At 38.7% G+C, this 15241-nt stretch overlaps 1 protein-coding gene across 7 annotated transcripts in view; it reads left to right on the plus strand.

The window, feature by feature from the left end:
• The window catches only part of ATP11C (ATPase phospholipid transporting 11C (ATP11C blood group)), a 202657-nt gene that overhangs the window by 136259 nt on the left and 51157 nt on the right, over window positions 1–15241 (plus strand). For all 7 annotated transcript variants that reach the window (XM_007992853.3, XM_007992856.3, XM_007992854.3 and 4 more), the window contains 6 exons: window positions 3674–3835; window positions 4812–4963; window positions 5907–5978; window positions 6896–6969; window positions 8943–9046; window positions 9486–9667. In XM_007992853.3, the coding sequence (XP_007991044.1) occupies window positions 3674–3835; window positions 4812–4963; window positions 5907–5978; window positions 6896–6969; window positions 8943–9046; window positions 9486–9667 (746 nt within the window). The remainder of the gene's footprint in view (window positions 1–3673; window positions 3836–4811; window positions 4964–5906; window positions 5979–6895; window positions 6970–8942; window positions 9047–9485; window positions 9668–15241) is intronic.

The raw sequence follows: 15241 nt of genomic DNA on the forward strand, positions 1-15241 counted from the left end.
ACTGTGCTCTCACACCAAGCAACACAGAGACTTCTGTGTCCAAATGTGGGAGGGAGCAGTTTTTCTCACCAACAAACAGTGGACGCCAACTGGGTGTCCTCTAGTTCAATTCTGTCTACCTGGAGATAACATCAGATCCCACAGGGTGAGGGTCCAGTCCCCAAGCCTGCCCCATGCCTCCTAGACACCAGTCACAAGTCTGGGCCTCTGGAAGTTTTGATCGATCAGCTTCAAGTTGGGCTACCCACAACCCCCTCTTTGGGTTTGATTAACTTGCAGCAGACAGAAGTCAGGAAAACACTTATGTTCACCAGTTTCATATAAAGGATATTGTAAAGGACACAGATGAAGAGGCATGTGGGATGAGATATAAGGGAAGGGGTGTTGAGCTTCCATACCTTCCCTGGGCGCACCACCCTCCAGGAACCCCCACATGTTAGTTATCCGTAAGACCCTGTTTTTCTTTCATTATTCTCACATAGCCACTCAACACTTTTGATACAAGATATGTGAAGTTTTTTTCCTGATACACCAAGCAAGCAGTTCTCCAGCAAACACCAGCTGGGTATCTGCCAATTCACTTTTGATACTGCCTACCTAGAGATAGTATATTGTGTCAGATCTCACAGGTTGAGGGCTCAGTCCCATAAGACTGCCCCCAACTTCAGATGCCAGTTGCTAGTTCAGGCTGTAACTTATGCTTCTGATTGAGCAGCTATAAAATGGGGTCCAGTAGTTTACTAGACCCCCTCCTTGGATTTGATTAGTTTACTAAAGCAGGTCATAAAACTCAGGGAAACAATTGTGTTTACTGGTTCATTATAAAAGGATATGACAAAGGATACAGATGAAGAGATGGGTGAAGTATGGGGGAAGGGGCGTGGAGCTTCCATGACCTTTCCAGGCATCCTTCAAGAAATTTCATGTGTTCAGCTATCCGGAAGCTCTTTGAACCCAGTTTTTTGGGGAGTTTATGGAAGCTTCATTAAGTGGGGATGATTGATTAAATCATTGGCCATTGGTGTTAAGTTTAACCTTCAGCCCCTCTTTCCTCCTTACCCAGGTCAGATGTGGGGCCGAAAATCCCAACCCTGTAATCATGCCTTGGTCTTTTCAGTGACCTGCACTCATCCTGAAGCTATGTAGGGGCCCTGAACCATTTGTCATTTCATTAGCATACAAAAGCACTCATCACTCTGGAGATGCTAAGGCTTTAGGAGCTTTATGTCAGGAAACAGGAAGGAAGATCAAATATATATTTATCAAATATATTTTACAATATCACGCAAATGATGGCTTTGAGCTTACTGATATAGAGGAGTCTTTTTGGCAAGCTTGAAGAAGAGAGGCTGCTTGAGAGTCAGAGGAAAGCAGCAGCCTCCCCCTTCATTCCTTTCTCTCCGTAAAATATGAGAAGAGTTAAATTAATTACAGTCGATCTGCTTCTCTTCTTTTTCTGAGTATAGATCATATATTAGGGTGGTGGTTCTGTAAATATGATCCTGGGACCAGCAGCATCAACACTACCTGAGAACTTAGAAGTGTAAATTATCTGGTCCCACCTCTGACCGACTGATTCAGAAACTCTGGTGATAGAGCAGTGATCTGAGTTTTAACAAGACCTCCAAGTACATGTGATGCATTCTACAGTTTGATAATTACTGCATTTGAGTATAATTTGTAGGCATATACCTGTGAGATTCAACGTATCCAGATTCATACTGCCCAAACTGTTTCATATAGGTGAATAAATTGTACTTTATATTTTAAAGCTACCATCTTCGACACTAACAAAAGAGATCCTAATGCTCATCCAAGTGCAGGAGGTAAAATAACCCAGGACACCCTTCAGGAGAAAATGAAGGTTAATAATTTTGATCAGAAGAAAGCCCCAAAGAATTTCATTTAAACTAGAAGAATCTAAATGATACACAAGTAATACCACTTGGATTAATTTAAAGAGAAAGTTCAAACTTGGCTGGCTTAACAGGGGGAAAAAATAAAAAAGATTGGAATGCTCTATTTGTGCCAGTGCTGCTACCGTGAAAAGCTTTGAAAAATAATTAGAAAGCAACTACTGCTGTAGTTCATCTCTTTCTCCCTTACATAATAAAAACCTTAATCTTGTGCTTATGCTTGTTCCTGTCAGCCCATAATTTTAACTATTTAAGCATAAATTGCCAAAACGAGGATAAAATTGTGGGTTTCCAAAAACCAGATGTTAAAAATAGAGAAAAAAAACTGAGATAAAATAGAAATGCTCTAAATGATTTATCTTAGTGGCAAGATAATGATTTATCTTATTTCTTGGCTTATGTTTTCCATTATTTATGAAAATATACTTGTGTTATACTTCAACCTATCTAGTTTCTAAATTTGGAAACTTGAGTGTATAAAGAAGGAAATTTAAGTTATGGTTTAGATCACTATTGACGTATAATGTATCTTCTAATTAGGTAACTGTTAATGTTATTATTAATTCTTGTGTATATTATATAATGTGCATTTTATTTTAATTCAGTATTTTTATAGAAAATTTTACTTGTAAAAGGGGAAAAAACCTTCATCAGTTTCCATTTTATTTTGTTACATCCCATTTAATTTATTAGTAAATATTTTTAATGGGTAATGTACATACTATCCCACAAAGTATAAGAGTGTGTGTTTGTGTGTGTGTGTGTGTGAGAGAGAGAGAGAGAGAGAGAGAAATAAGTGGTCAGTATAGTCTTACTTCCCACTTGAAAAACTGACTTATGTAACTTTTTTTACATCAAACAGGTTAACTGGCTGGGCATGGTGGCTCATGCCTATAATCCCAACACTTTGGGAGGCCAAGGCTTGATCCCAGGAGTACGAGATCAGCCTGGGCAACATAGTGAGATGCTGTCTCTACAAAAATTACAAGATAATTAGCCTGGTGTGGTGGTGAGTGCCTGTGGTCCCAGCTACTTGGGAGGCTGGGGCGGGAGGATTGCTTGAGCCCAGAAGTTTGAGGTTACAGTGAGCTATAATGGCTACTGCATTCTGGCTTGGGTGACAGAGTGAGACCCTGTCTTTAAAAAAAAAAAAAAAAGAGGTTAACTTACATGAGAAGGGCTCTTAGTTTGATAAAATAGTCACTCCCCCCCCCCCCCCCCGCCCAAGACAAAGTCTCACTCTGTCGCCCAGGTTGGAATGTAGTGGTATGATCTCAGCTCACTGCAACCTTTGTCCTGGATTCAAGTCTCATCAGCCTCCCAAGTAGCTGGGATTATAGGTGTGTGCCACTACACCCAGCTAATTTTTGTATTTTTAGTAGAGACGGAGTTTCACCATGTTGGCCAGGCTGGTCTTGAACTCCTGAGCTCGAGCAATCCTCCTGCCTCAGCCTCCCAAAGTGCTGGGATTACAGCCGTGAGCCACCGTGCCTGGTCAATAGTCACATTTTTTTCTATTCATCTTTTATATTTGAGTAGATCTACCTTAGACATGTGACACCATTTTAGTGTCTTTAAAAATACTAATTTATTCCTCATTTGTTTGGTAATATTACCTCTGTAATTCCCTGACATTTGACATAAGTCTTAGAAGAGGTGATTTTCTATGGATATGAAAATAGCTTTGCGTTACAGCAGACTAAAAATTAGTCACACTGAAGAAACTAACAGTGTGTATGTTTGTGTCCTTGTTTTAGGTGGATTATGTATTTACAGATAAGACTGGAACGCTCACTGAAAACAGCATGGAATTCATTGAATGCTGCATAGATGGGCATAAATATAAAGGTGTAACTCAAGAGGTTGATGGATTATCTCAAACTGATGGACCTTTAACATATTTTGACAAAGCAGATAAGGTACATTTGCATTATTGTTTTATATAAGAAATCAATCTGAATGCATGTTAATGTTCCATAGTAGAAAATAATTTTTAGGTGGACACATGACATAGGCTTTTGTTTGTTTGTTTGTTTTTTGAGATGGAGTCTCACTCTGTTGCACAGGCTGGAGTGCAGTGGCATGATCTCAGCTCACTGCAACCTACACTTCCCAGATTCAAGCGATTCTCCTGCCTCAGCCTCCCGAGTAGCTGGGATTACATGCGTCCGTCACCATATCTGGCTAATTTTTTTGTATTTTTAGTAGAGACGGAGGTTCACCATGTTGGTCAGGCTGGTCTCAAACTCCTGACCTCAGGTAATCACCCCCCACCCCTGAAAGTGCTGGGATTACAGGCATGAGCCACTGTGCCTGGTGACTTTGGAATAACTATTGTTGGCTTCACCTTTCTTGTTTTACTGATACTTCTGAAATATGTAAATGAGTAGAATTTACAAGTAAAGAGAATTGTGGGAAATGATATTTGGGTAAAAGCTTGCTTGTCTGTATGATCATAATTTTTTTGTGTTTTGTCTTTTAAAGTGTAAGCTCCCCCAAGAATGATGTCTGTTCAAATGATTAAAGTCTCAGGAGTGTCTAGGCATTAAATTAACCAGTGTCTCCCTACACTTGAGCTATTGCTAGATTGTGAATTAGTTACTGAATGAAGTCTTTTAGGCCATGAAGAAGTCATTGCTTTGGCTTAGGTGGCACTACAATAACCTCAATGAGTTAACACAGCCTATAGGGTATGCTAGCTGAGAACCAGGAACTCTTATTAAGTACTAGGAGAATATATAGCTGATTTGAGTGTTAGGAATTTATACATATCTGCTACTAAGTTTGTTAGAAGTTATAACATTCTCTCACATTAATATATTTCCTCTGTTCACTGCCTAGTTACCAAGTGATCAAATTAAAAATAACAATCATTATTTTGTTACTGTTCCACAGAATCGAGAAGAGCTGTTTCTACGTGCCTTGTGTTTATGTCATACTGTAGAAATCAAAACAAATGATGCTGTTGATGGAGCTACAGAATCAGCTGAATTAACCTATATCTCCTCTTCACCAGATGAAATAGCTTTGGTGAAAGGAGCTAAAAAGTAAAGTATACATTCTTAAACTTCTCCTATGAAAGTGAAACCACAGGAGGACAGAAGTTACTTGCTTTTTTCCGTTTTCTTCAGTGACCTTAGCACCTACGTCTCCTGTTATTTAATAAAAAACATAACTGCTTTAGCCAAAAATTTGTGGAAAATTCCCACACCTAACCAGTTAAGACCAAAAAGAAAATAGTTACATGTAGGTATTACTTGCTTTACTATTTATGCATGTCAGCCAGAAGTCTGAATGTTCATACTATGTTTTGCAAATAACATAACAGTGGCCATTTTTTGTACAACACATGTTATTTCTGAGGTGCTCCCAGCAATTTTGACATCATTTGAGAACCGAAAGTCTAGTTTTACCCATGAGTTTCAAGATAATTAAGTGGCTAAAAGGTCACCCAGTGTGTTAGCTGTAGAATCAGAAGCCCAAATTGTCTTTCTCTTGGTTACAATAGTTGTGGCTGGGCGTTGACTTTCTCTGTTACCAACTTATCCAGAAAAAGAAAGTACAGTTATATATTGAGATCATATGAAAGAGAAGAAAAGCATAAACAAGCATGAATTGCCCCATTGAAAAGTAATCATTCTAGACCAGGTGCGGTGGCTCACACCTGTAATCCCAGCACTTTGGGAGGCCAAGGCGGGTGGATCACCTGAGGTCAGGAGTTTGAGACCAGCCTGGCCAACGTGGTGAAACTCTGTCTCTACTAAAAATATAAAAATCAGCCGGGTGTGGTGGCACACGCCTGTAATCTTAGCTACTCAGGAGGTTGAGGCGGGAGAATCGCTTGAAACTGGGAGGTGGAGGTTTCAGTGAGCCGAGATCCCGCCACTGCACTCCAGCCTGGGCGACAGAGCGTGACTCTGTCTCAAAAAAATAAAATTAAATTAATCATTCTTTAGAGATACACGTGGTCTTTTTTATTGTTTTTGATAGGTACGGGTTCACATTTTTAGGAAATCGAAATGGACACATGAGAGTAGAGAACCAAAGAAAAGAAATAGAAGAGTAAGTAGCTCTGTGTTTGATGTTCGTCATTTCTTAACCCCATAGTCAAATTTAAACGGATTCAGGCAGGGCAGCAGAGGAAATGATGCCACTGAAAATACAAGACTTTTCTCTCCCAGTTCAGAGTTTTATGTAAATATAGTTGGGGTAGAAGCCATTTTACATAGAATGGCAGAAACTGTAGTTTGAGGTAGAAATTCCAATCTGGTTCACATCTGGGTCCAGTAGCCAGAATGAGAGTCTGCCTGAAATGTTTCTCAAATTTAGATGCCATTTCAGGTTTCTAACACATGCTACAAGAAAAATCAGTGAATATATGTGAAACCTGCTATCTGGTGTCCAAGCAATCGCTCTGGGATTGCAAGCCGAGCCAATAAAGGCAGCTTTGCTGTAAACCAGAAGCCTTGTTTTGTTCGGAATGTTCAGGTGTGAGCCTCAGGGCAAGTACTCTGATGCCCCAGTGTCTTTTCATATGGTGACTCGCATAAGGGAAGGGACTCAGGCAGATTCACCTCTATTCCCCAGCACCTAGCACTGTGTCTGGCACTCCATGCATAAATGCTGCCAAAAAAATTGGCAGAGTGGGACTGTTTCTAGACCCCTCCAAATATGGCTTGGTGGGACAGCTCTTTATTCTCCATTTCTATGTGGTCATTCTTACCATTTTAAGTAATATAGTGAGGGGCTATAAATACCCCTTAACTAACACAGGTGTCCTCTGACAGCATGTTCTATGTTCACAGAAATTCTAAGACAAAGGAAAGTACCAGTTGTGCACACAACTAATGACCCTCATGCAAAGAGAATAGCTGTCTTCTCTCTTAAGATGTTTAAATATCTTAACATATTTCTATTGTGCTTTATTTTTCTCAGTATATTCTAGGTTTTTTACTTTTCTCATTTCTCTTCTCTTAAAGATATGAACTTCTTCACACCTTAAACTTTGATGCCGTCCGGCGACGTATGAGTGTAATTGTGAAGACTCAAGAAGGTACATATCTGAAAAGCTTGAATTTTTCTCTTTGTTGATTTGTAGTCTTATTGGTTGATTCACTCTTTCAGGAAAGAGAATCATTTCATGTAGTATTGTAGGATTAGTGAAAGTCATGCAAAGCAGTAGCTTTTGCATATTCCTTCATGTATTTTTTTAAGCACAGATGTTCTATTTACCAAATTGTTAGTGATAGAACCCTTGTTATGACAGGATGTGCCTTTTCTTGGTAGCAGAACCATATCCCTCTGCCCTGGGTGTTCGAACAGGAACTGAAAGGATGACTTTTATATGGATCGGGGTACTGACCAGTCTACCAGTAATGTTTACATGCAGCCACCCAACGTAGTTATGGTTTGGGATTACTAGCAGCAGAATCCTTGAGTATAGGGAGTTGCTTCTTATCCCTCACTGACCTTCCTGCTTCCCCTACTGCTTGACACTCCCTGGAAACAGGTGAGGTAGAGAGGACTGAGGGCCTGGTTTCTGGGAAATGGCATTGCAGTTTCACTACAGAGCTCAGGTTCTTTGTTGAACAGAGTAAAGCTTGCCCTTTGCAGGGGAACTGGTACCATAATCCTGGGCTCCCTCATGTCTTTGGAGGCACCATGGTGGTTTGCCTTCTGCTCAGATTCTGCAAGACTCATGGGCGAGCACTCCTGCTTTATTCAAAGGCTTTCAGATATGTGTGTGTGTGTGTGTGTGTGTGTGTGTGGTATGCCCAGGTGGTTTGTTTTCTAAGAGTTCTTGATTTATTTCCCATTAATTTACTTTTTACTATTAAATTTTCTAAATTCCTTAATGTGAGAATGGGAGGATACAGGCAGATCCTTGGGGGAACGTATCCCACTTTATTCATACTTTGTGGTATGATTGCATAGTCATGAAATTCATTTTAATAAGTGACCATGGAGTTTGTCTTGTGAATTTTAAAATACTTTGGATGTGTAAGAATAAATAAAAAAAAAAACACTTAACATTTCAAATACTTGCTATTATGTGTGCATGTCCACGTGTTCTACAGCAAATGGTGAAATGTCTGTGGAACTGGTCTACAAAGGTCATTGACCTCAGAGCTAAACTTTTTAATTTGTTGACCTCAATTGTTTCCCTGATAAGGATAAAGTGTCTGTCTTGTGCACAACTGTGAATATTTCCTGGGTGTGTGAAGTGATCTAAAGCTGCACTTATACCAGCATTCTAGAGAGCTATTCTCATCAGTAAAAACTATGAAGCCAGTGTTTTAAAAGCTGGTTAATATAGTTTATTGAAAATTATTTCAACTTGTTTGAGCTTGAGCTTTCTTCTTGACATCTGTAGATGCCATATGTATGTATACTCTAGACCATGACTTCACTGCATTTATTTTTTTTTAAGACATAGTATTACTCTGTCATCTAGGCTGGAGTGGCAAGATTATAGCTCACTGCAGCCTCAACGTCCTGTGTTCAAGCAATCCTTCCACCTCAGCATCCAGAGTAGTTGGGACTATAGGCATGTACTACCATGCCCGGCTAATTTTTTAACTTTTAGCAGAGTCAGGGTCTTCCTATGTTGCCCAGGCTGGTCTTGAACACCTGAGCTTAAGTGATCCTCCCACTTCGGCCTCCCACAGTGCTGGGAATACAGGTATGAGCCACTGCACCTGGCATACATTTTCAGAAGAAATTCAGATGCAGCTCCTTGACACAAGCCCAGCCCTCCGTGAATTGGTGGGAGGAAGTATATTTTAACAGAGGTGCCTATTGTAAACTCTGTCTTATTAATTGTGTTCATAATGACCTGAAGAGGTGGTGCATGCCTTTCTGACAGGCTAAAGGCCAAGATTTCTCATTCCATTTAGGTGAGTATTGCGAGGCATGCTCAGAATATATAACACTTGGGTGAGAGAGGCCGCTTTAAAAGTTCCTCTTATTAAAACCACAATACCAGCCTTAAAATTTTAAGTCAAGTACTATGGTTCTTTATTTTAGGAGACATACTTCTCTTTTGTAAAGGAGCAGACTCGGCAGTTTTTCCCAGAGTGCAAAATCATGAAATTGAGTTAACTAAAGTCCATGTGGAACGTAATGCAATGGTGAGCCTATACTCCTTCCCCCACCAATAAGTAAGCAGAGAAATGCTGAAGATGACTATGTTTATTGGATTTCTGTTTAAATGACAGTTTAAATACATTTCAGCTTATTTTTGTGGTCTATGTTTTGTATTTGGGGATTTGATATTACTTTTTTTTATCTTAATATAAAACATCCTGGAGCAAGTTGCTGATCAGAATTTGCAGCCTTAAAGACTTTTCAACAACCTTTGTTAAAAGAACTGTTACTTCCTTTTTCTGAACCTAATTCAATGTTGCCTTTTCAGGTGTGGTTTGTTCATTTTTTCAAACTGAATAGGTGTCAGAATTTCTCTTTTGTACATATGGCTAAAGCAAGAGTATTTACAGAGTGTGGTTTTTTGTTTTTGGTTTTTTTCCAACTATTATTAGAATAACTACGGATCTCCTACTTTACTCCTAGGATGGGTATCGGACACTCTGTGTAGCCTTCAAAGAAATTGCTCCAGATGATTTTGAAAGAATTAACAGACAGCTCATAGAGGCAAAAATGGCCTTACAAGACAGAGAAGAAAAAATGGAAAAAGTTTTCGATGATATTGAGACAAACATGAATTTAATTGGAGCCACTGCAGTTGAAGACAAGTAACTAGAAAATGATACTCTTACTATTTTAATGACCAGTGTTTTGGGTGTGATCTGCCCCAGATTAGTAATTTAATCTTGAAGTTTGAAATCTTTGGTTTAGTTTTATTGTTTAAGTGGGCTTAAAGATTTATTTATTGTAGTAAGTATGAAAAATTACACCAGATTTTGAGCTGTTAGTAGGAATGATTTTTAATTTTTAAAAATTTTTTTAAGCTTTTAATTTTTTTTTTTTTTTTTGAGACGGAGTCTTGCTGTGTTGCCCAGGGTGGAGTGCAGTGACACAGTCTCGGCTCACTGCAAGCTCCACCTCCTGGGTTCACGCCATTCTCCTGCCTCAGCCTCCTAGGTAGCTGGGACTACAGGCACCCACCACCACGCCTGGCTAATTTTTTGTATTTTTAGTAAAGATGGGGTTTCACCATGTTAGCCAGGATGGTTTCGATCTCGTAACTTCGTGATCTGCCCGCCTCGGCCTCCCAAAGTGCTGGGATTACAGGTGTGAGCCACTGCGCCTGGCCAGTAGGAATGATTTTTAAGGTAAATTCATGTAACCTAGAAGAATGAATCAATTTTCACTAAGGTCTTTTGAATATTTACTAAGCTATCCATATATTTATGCACATATTATCAAATAGTCTTGACAGGTGTAGGGAAGGGTACTGTAGCCATTGTTTGTGCTGGTGCCTAGATGAAGGGGTAAGATTTTGAGAGACAGATGAGCAGAAAGGAAATTTAAGGTAGAGTGAACAACATGAGAGCTTAATCTAACCTGGTTTAACAGACCAGAGTATGTTTTTGCATACTTTTAAATTTTATTTTTATTTTTATTTATTTTTATTTATTTATTTTTTGAGACAGAGTCTTGCGTTGTCACCCAGGCTGGAGTGTAGTGGCACAATCTCGGCTCACTGCAACCTCTGCCTTCTGGGTTCAAGTGACTCTTGTGCCTCAGCCACCGGAGTTGCTAGCTGGAATTACAGGCATATGCCACCACATCCAGCTAATTTACGTATTTTTAGTAGAGACGGGGTTTCGCCACGTTGGCCAGGCTGGTCTTGAACTCCTGGCCTCAAATGATCTTCTGCCTTGTCCTCCGAAAGTGTTGGGATTACAGGCATGAGCCGCCATGCCTGGACTGCATACTTTAAAATAATATGCTTTTAACTTACAGGCTGACCATTTTCAGACTTGATTGCAGGACACTGCCATTGATCTGCTTGAAATAATAAGTTTTAGATTCTTAATATTTTTGGAATTTTCTAAATATTATATATGAAAATTATGAGACTTAAAAAGTTACAAACATATATTTAGTCACATTAAAAGGTATTGAAATTCTAATGAAATTCATTTAGTCTGATTTCATTGTTATTCTGTGGCCAAGAGAAACCCGGAGGAAAGTATCATTTTTCTCTCCTTGCCTTTAAGAATTATAATTAAATTCTCATTCAGGATGATTGGCGTTCCTCTTTTTTTGGAGGGTGGGTCAGGGTTATACATTCAGGTAGTACATGTGCAGGTTTGTTATGTGATTATATTGTGTAATGCTGGGGTTTGGGCTTCCTTTGATCCCATCACCTAAGATACTAACATAATACTCAATGGGTAGTTTTTCAACCCTCGCTCCTCTCCCGTCTTCCCCCTTTTAGAGTCACCATTGTCTGTTATTTCCATCTTATGTCCATGTGTACTTATTGATTAGCTCCCACTTATAAGTGAGAACATGTGGTATTTGATTTTCTGCCTCTGAGTTATTTCACTTAGGATAGTGGCCTCCATCTGTATGCATGTTGCTGCAAAGGACATGATTTCACTCTTCTTATGACTGCGTAGTATTCCAGCAATCTTGCCTAATTGCTCTGGCTAGGACTTCCAGTACTATGTTAAATAGGAGTAGTAAGAGTGGATATCCCTGTCGTGTTCCAGTTTTTAGGGGAAATGCATTCAACTTTTGTACATTGAGTATGGTGTTGGCTGTGGGTTTGCATGTAGGGTTCTTATTATTTTGAGGTATGTTTCTTCAATGCCTAGTTTGTTCTCAGGGTTTTTTTTTTTTTTTTATCATCAAGGTATGTCAAATTTCATTGAATATGTTTTCTGCATCTATTGAGATGATCATATAATTTTTGTTTTAATTCTGTGTATGTGGTGAATTACATTTATTGATTTGCATATGTTAAGCCATCCTTGCATCCCAGGAATAAAACCCGTTTGATCTTGATGAGTTATCTTTCTGATGTGCTGCTGGTTTCAGTTTGCTAGTATTTTGTTGAGGATTTTTACATCTATGTTCATCATGAGTAATGGCCTATAGTTTTCTGTTTTTATTGCATCCTTGCCAAATTTTGATATTAGGATGATACTAGTTTTGTAGAATAAATTATGGAAGAATTCCTCCTCGTCGATTTTTCTTGGGGTAGTTTTAGTAAGATTGGTACCAACTCTTCTTTATATACATCTGATAGAATTCTGCTGTTAATCTCTATAGTCCTGGGGGTTTTTTTTATTAGTAGATTTGTTATTACTGATTCAATTTCATAGCTTATATAGGGTTTCTTTTTCCTCCTAGTTCAATTTTGGGAGGTTGTATGTTTCCAGGAGTTTATCCATTTCATCTGTATTTTCCAGTTTGTGCTCGTAGATATGTTCATAATAGTCTGAGAATCTTTTGTATTTCTGTGGTATCAGTTGTGATGTCACCTTTGTCATTTCTGATCGTGCTCATTTGCATCCTCTCTTTTTCTTGGTTAATTTAGCTACTGGTCTATTTGTTTCTCATTTTTGTTTCATTGGTACTTTGTATGCTTTTTTTGGTCTCAATTTATGTTAGTTCTGCTATGATCTTTGTTACTTCTCTGCTAGCTTTGGGTCTGGTTTGTTCTTATTTTTCTAGTTCCTTTAGGTGTGACATTAGGTTGTTCATTTGAGATTTTTCTGCCTTTTTGATGTAGGCAATTAGTGCTATAAACTTTGCTCTTAACACCGCTTTTGACATAACCCATAGTTTTTGGTATGTTCTGTCTCTATTTTCTTTTGTTTCAAAATTGTTTTTTTGGTTTCTGCCTTAATTTCACTGTTTACTCAAAAGTTATTCAGGAGCAAGTTGTTCAGTTTATATGTACTCGTGGACTTGAGAGTTCCCCTTGGTATTGATTTCTAATTTTATTTCACTCTGTTCAGAGAAGATGCTTGATATTATTTTGAGTTTTGAATTTCAGGAGACTTGCTTTATGACCAAGCATGTGATCAATTTTAGAGAATGTTCATGCACAGATGAGAAAAATGTATGTTCTGCACTTGGTGAGTAGAGTGTTTTGTAAATGTCTATTAGGCCCATTTGGTCAAGAGTCCAATTTAAGTCCAGAATTTCTTTGTTAGTTTTCTGCCTCGATAATCTGTCTTGTGCTATCATTGGGGTCTTAAAATCCCCCAATATTATTGTATGACTCTCTGTCTCTTTCCTTAGGTCTAGGGATGATTGTTTTATCAATCTGGACACTCTGATGTTGGGTTTATATATATTTAGGCTAGTTGAATCTTGTTGAATTGAATTCCTTTTCATTATGTAATTCCCACCTTGTCTTTTTATTTACTGTTGTTGATTTAAAGCCTGTTTTATCTGATACGGGAAGATCAAACCCTACTCCTTTTTGTTTTCCATTTGCATGATAGATCTTTCTCCATCCCTTTAGTTTTAGCTTGTGGCCATCATTATGCTGTCATCACGCCTGAGATGGGTTTGTTGAAGTTTTTGAGATGGAGTCTTGCTCTGTCGCCCAGGCTAGAGTGTAGCCAGGATAGAGTGTAGCGGCGCGATCACGGCTCACTGCAACTTTCGCCTCCTGGGTTCAAACCATTCTTGTACCTCAGCCTCCTGAGTAGCTGGGACTACGGGTGCCTGCCACCACACCTGGCTAATTTTTGTAGTTTTAGTAGAGAAGGGGTTTCACCATGTTGGCCAGGCTGGTCTCGAACTCATGACCTCAGGTGATCCTCCTGCCTCAGCTTCCTTAAGTGCTGGAATTACAGGTGTGAGCCACCACGCCCGGCCTAACAGATGGTATTTTTGTACTCATTGTGCCAATCTATGTCTTTTAAGTAGAGCATTTAGGCCATTTACATTCAAGGTTAATATTGATATGTGAGGTTTGTTCCTGTCTTAGTGTTGTTAGCTAGTTATTTTGATAGTCTCAAGTATATAATTGCTTTATAGGATCTATTAACTTTCTACTGACATATACCTTTATAGTAGCAAATATCATCCGTTTGTTTTCTGTGTTTAGAGCTCCTTTAAGCATTTCTTATAGGATAGGTTTGGTGGTGACAGATTCCCATAGCATTTGCTTGTCTGGGAAAAACTTTGTTTTTCCTTCAGTTAGGAAGCTTAGTTTAGCAGGATATAGAATTCTTGGCTGCAGTTGTTTTTCTTTAAGAAGGCTAAAGGCCAGGTATGGTGGCTTATACCTGTAATCCAGTGCTTTGAGAGGTTGAGGTGGGAGGAACACTTGAGCCTGGGAGCTCACAGCCAGCCTGGGCAGCATAGCAAGACCCTATCTCTACAAAATTTTTTTTTTAGATAACTAGGCATGGTGACACATGCTTGTAGTCCCCTGCTTGGGAGGCTGAGGTAGGAGGATTACTTGAGCCCAGAAGTTACAGTGAGCTATGACTGCACCACTGCTACACTTTAGGTGACAGATTGAGATTTTTGTCTCTTAAAAAAAAAAAAAAAAAAAAAAAAAAGGCCAAAAATACATCCCCAATCTTCTGGCTTCTAAGATTTCTGCTGAAAAATTCACTATTAGTCTGATGGGATTTCATTTATAGGTAATTTGTCCTTTTTATCTAGTTGCCTTTAAGATTTTGTTTGTTTGTTTGTTTACCTTGGGTTGTCTGATGACTATATGCCTTGGTGATGGTCATCTTGTGTAGCATATAACAGTTGTTCTCTGAATTTCTTGTATCTGGATGTTGACCTCTAGCAAGGTTCAAGAAATTTTCCTGAATTATTCCCCAAATATATTTTCCATGTTGCCTTTTTTTCTTCTTCTCTCTCAGAAATGCCAAGAAGTTATAGATTTTGTTGCTTTACATAATCCCATATTTCTCAAAGACTTTACTCATGTTTAAATTTTTTTTTTTTTAATCTGACTGGGTTAATTCGAAAGACTGCTCTTCAAGCTCTGCAATTCTTTCTTCTGCTTGGTCTAGTCTATTGTTAAGGCTTCCAGCTGTATTTTGAAATTGCTTTAGTGAGTTTTTCAATTCCAGGTGTTCTAATTGATTTGTTTTATTATAGCTATCCTTATCTTTCATATCCTGAATCATTTTTCTGGTTTCTTTGTGTTGGGCCTCAACTTTCTCTTAGATCTAGTTGAGTTGCCTTGCAAGCCATATTTTGAATTCCTTATCTGTCATTTTAGACTTTTCATTCTGGTTAACCTGTATTATTATAGAGGTAGTACAATCCTTTGGATGTGTCAAGACACCCCCCAGCTTTTTGTACCGCTAGAGTTCTTACACTGATTCCTTCTCATCTGAGGGATCTGTTGCTTCTTATTTTTGAATTTG

The sequence above is a fragment of the Chlorocebus sabaeus genome, chromosome X (assembly GCF_047675955.1).
Source record: "Chlorocebus sabaeus isolate Y175 chromosome X, mChlSab1.0.hap1, whole genome shotgun sequence".
In the NCBI taxonomy this organism is placed as follows: Eukaryota; Metazoa; Chordata; class Mammalia; order Primates; family Cercopithecidae; genus Chlorocebus; species Chlorocebus sabaeus.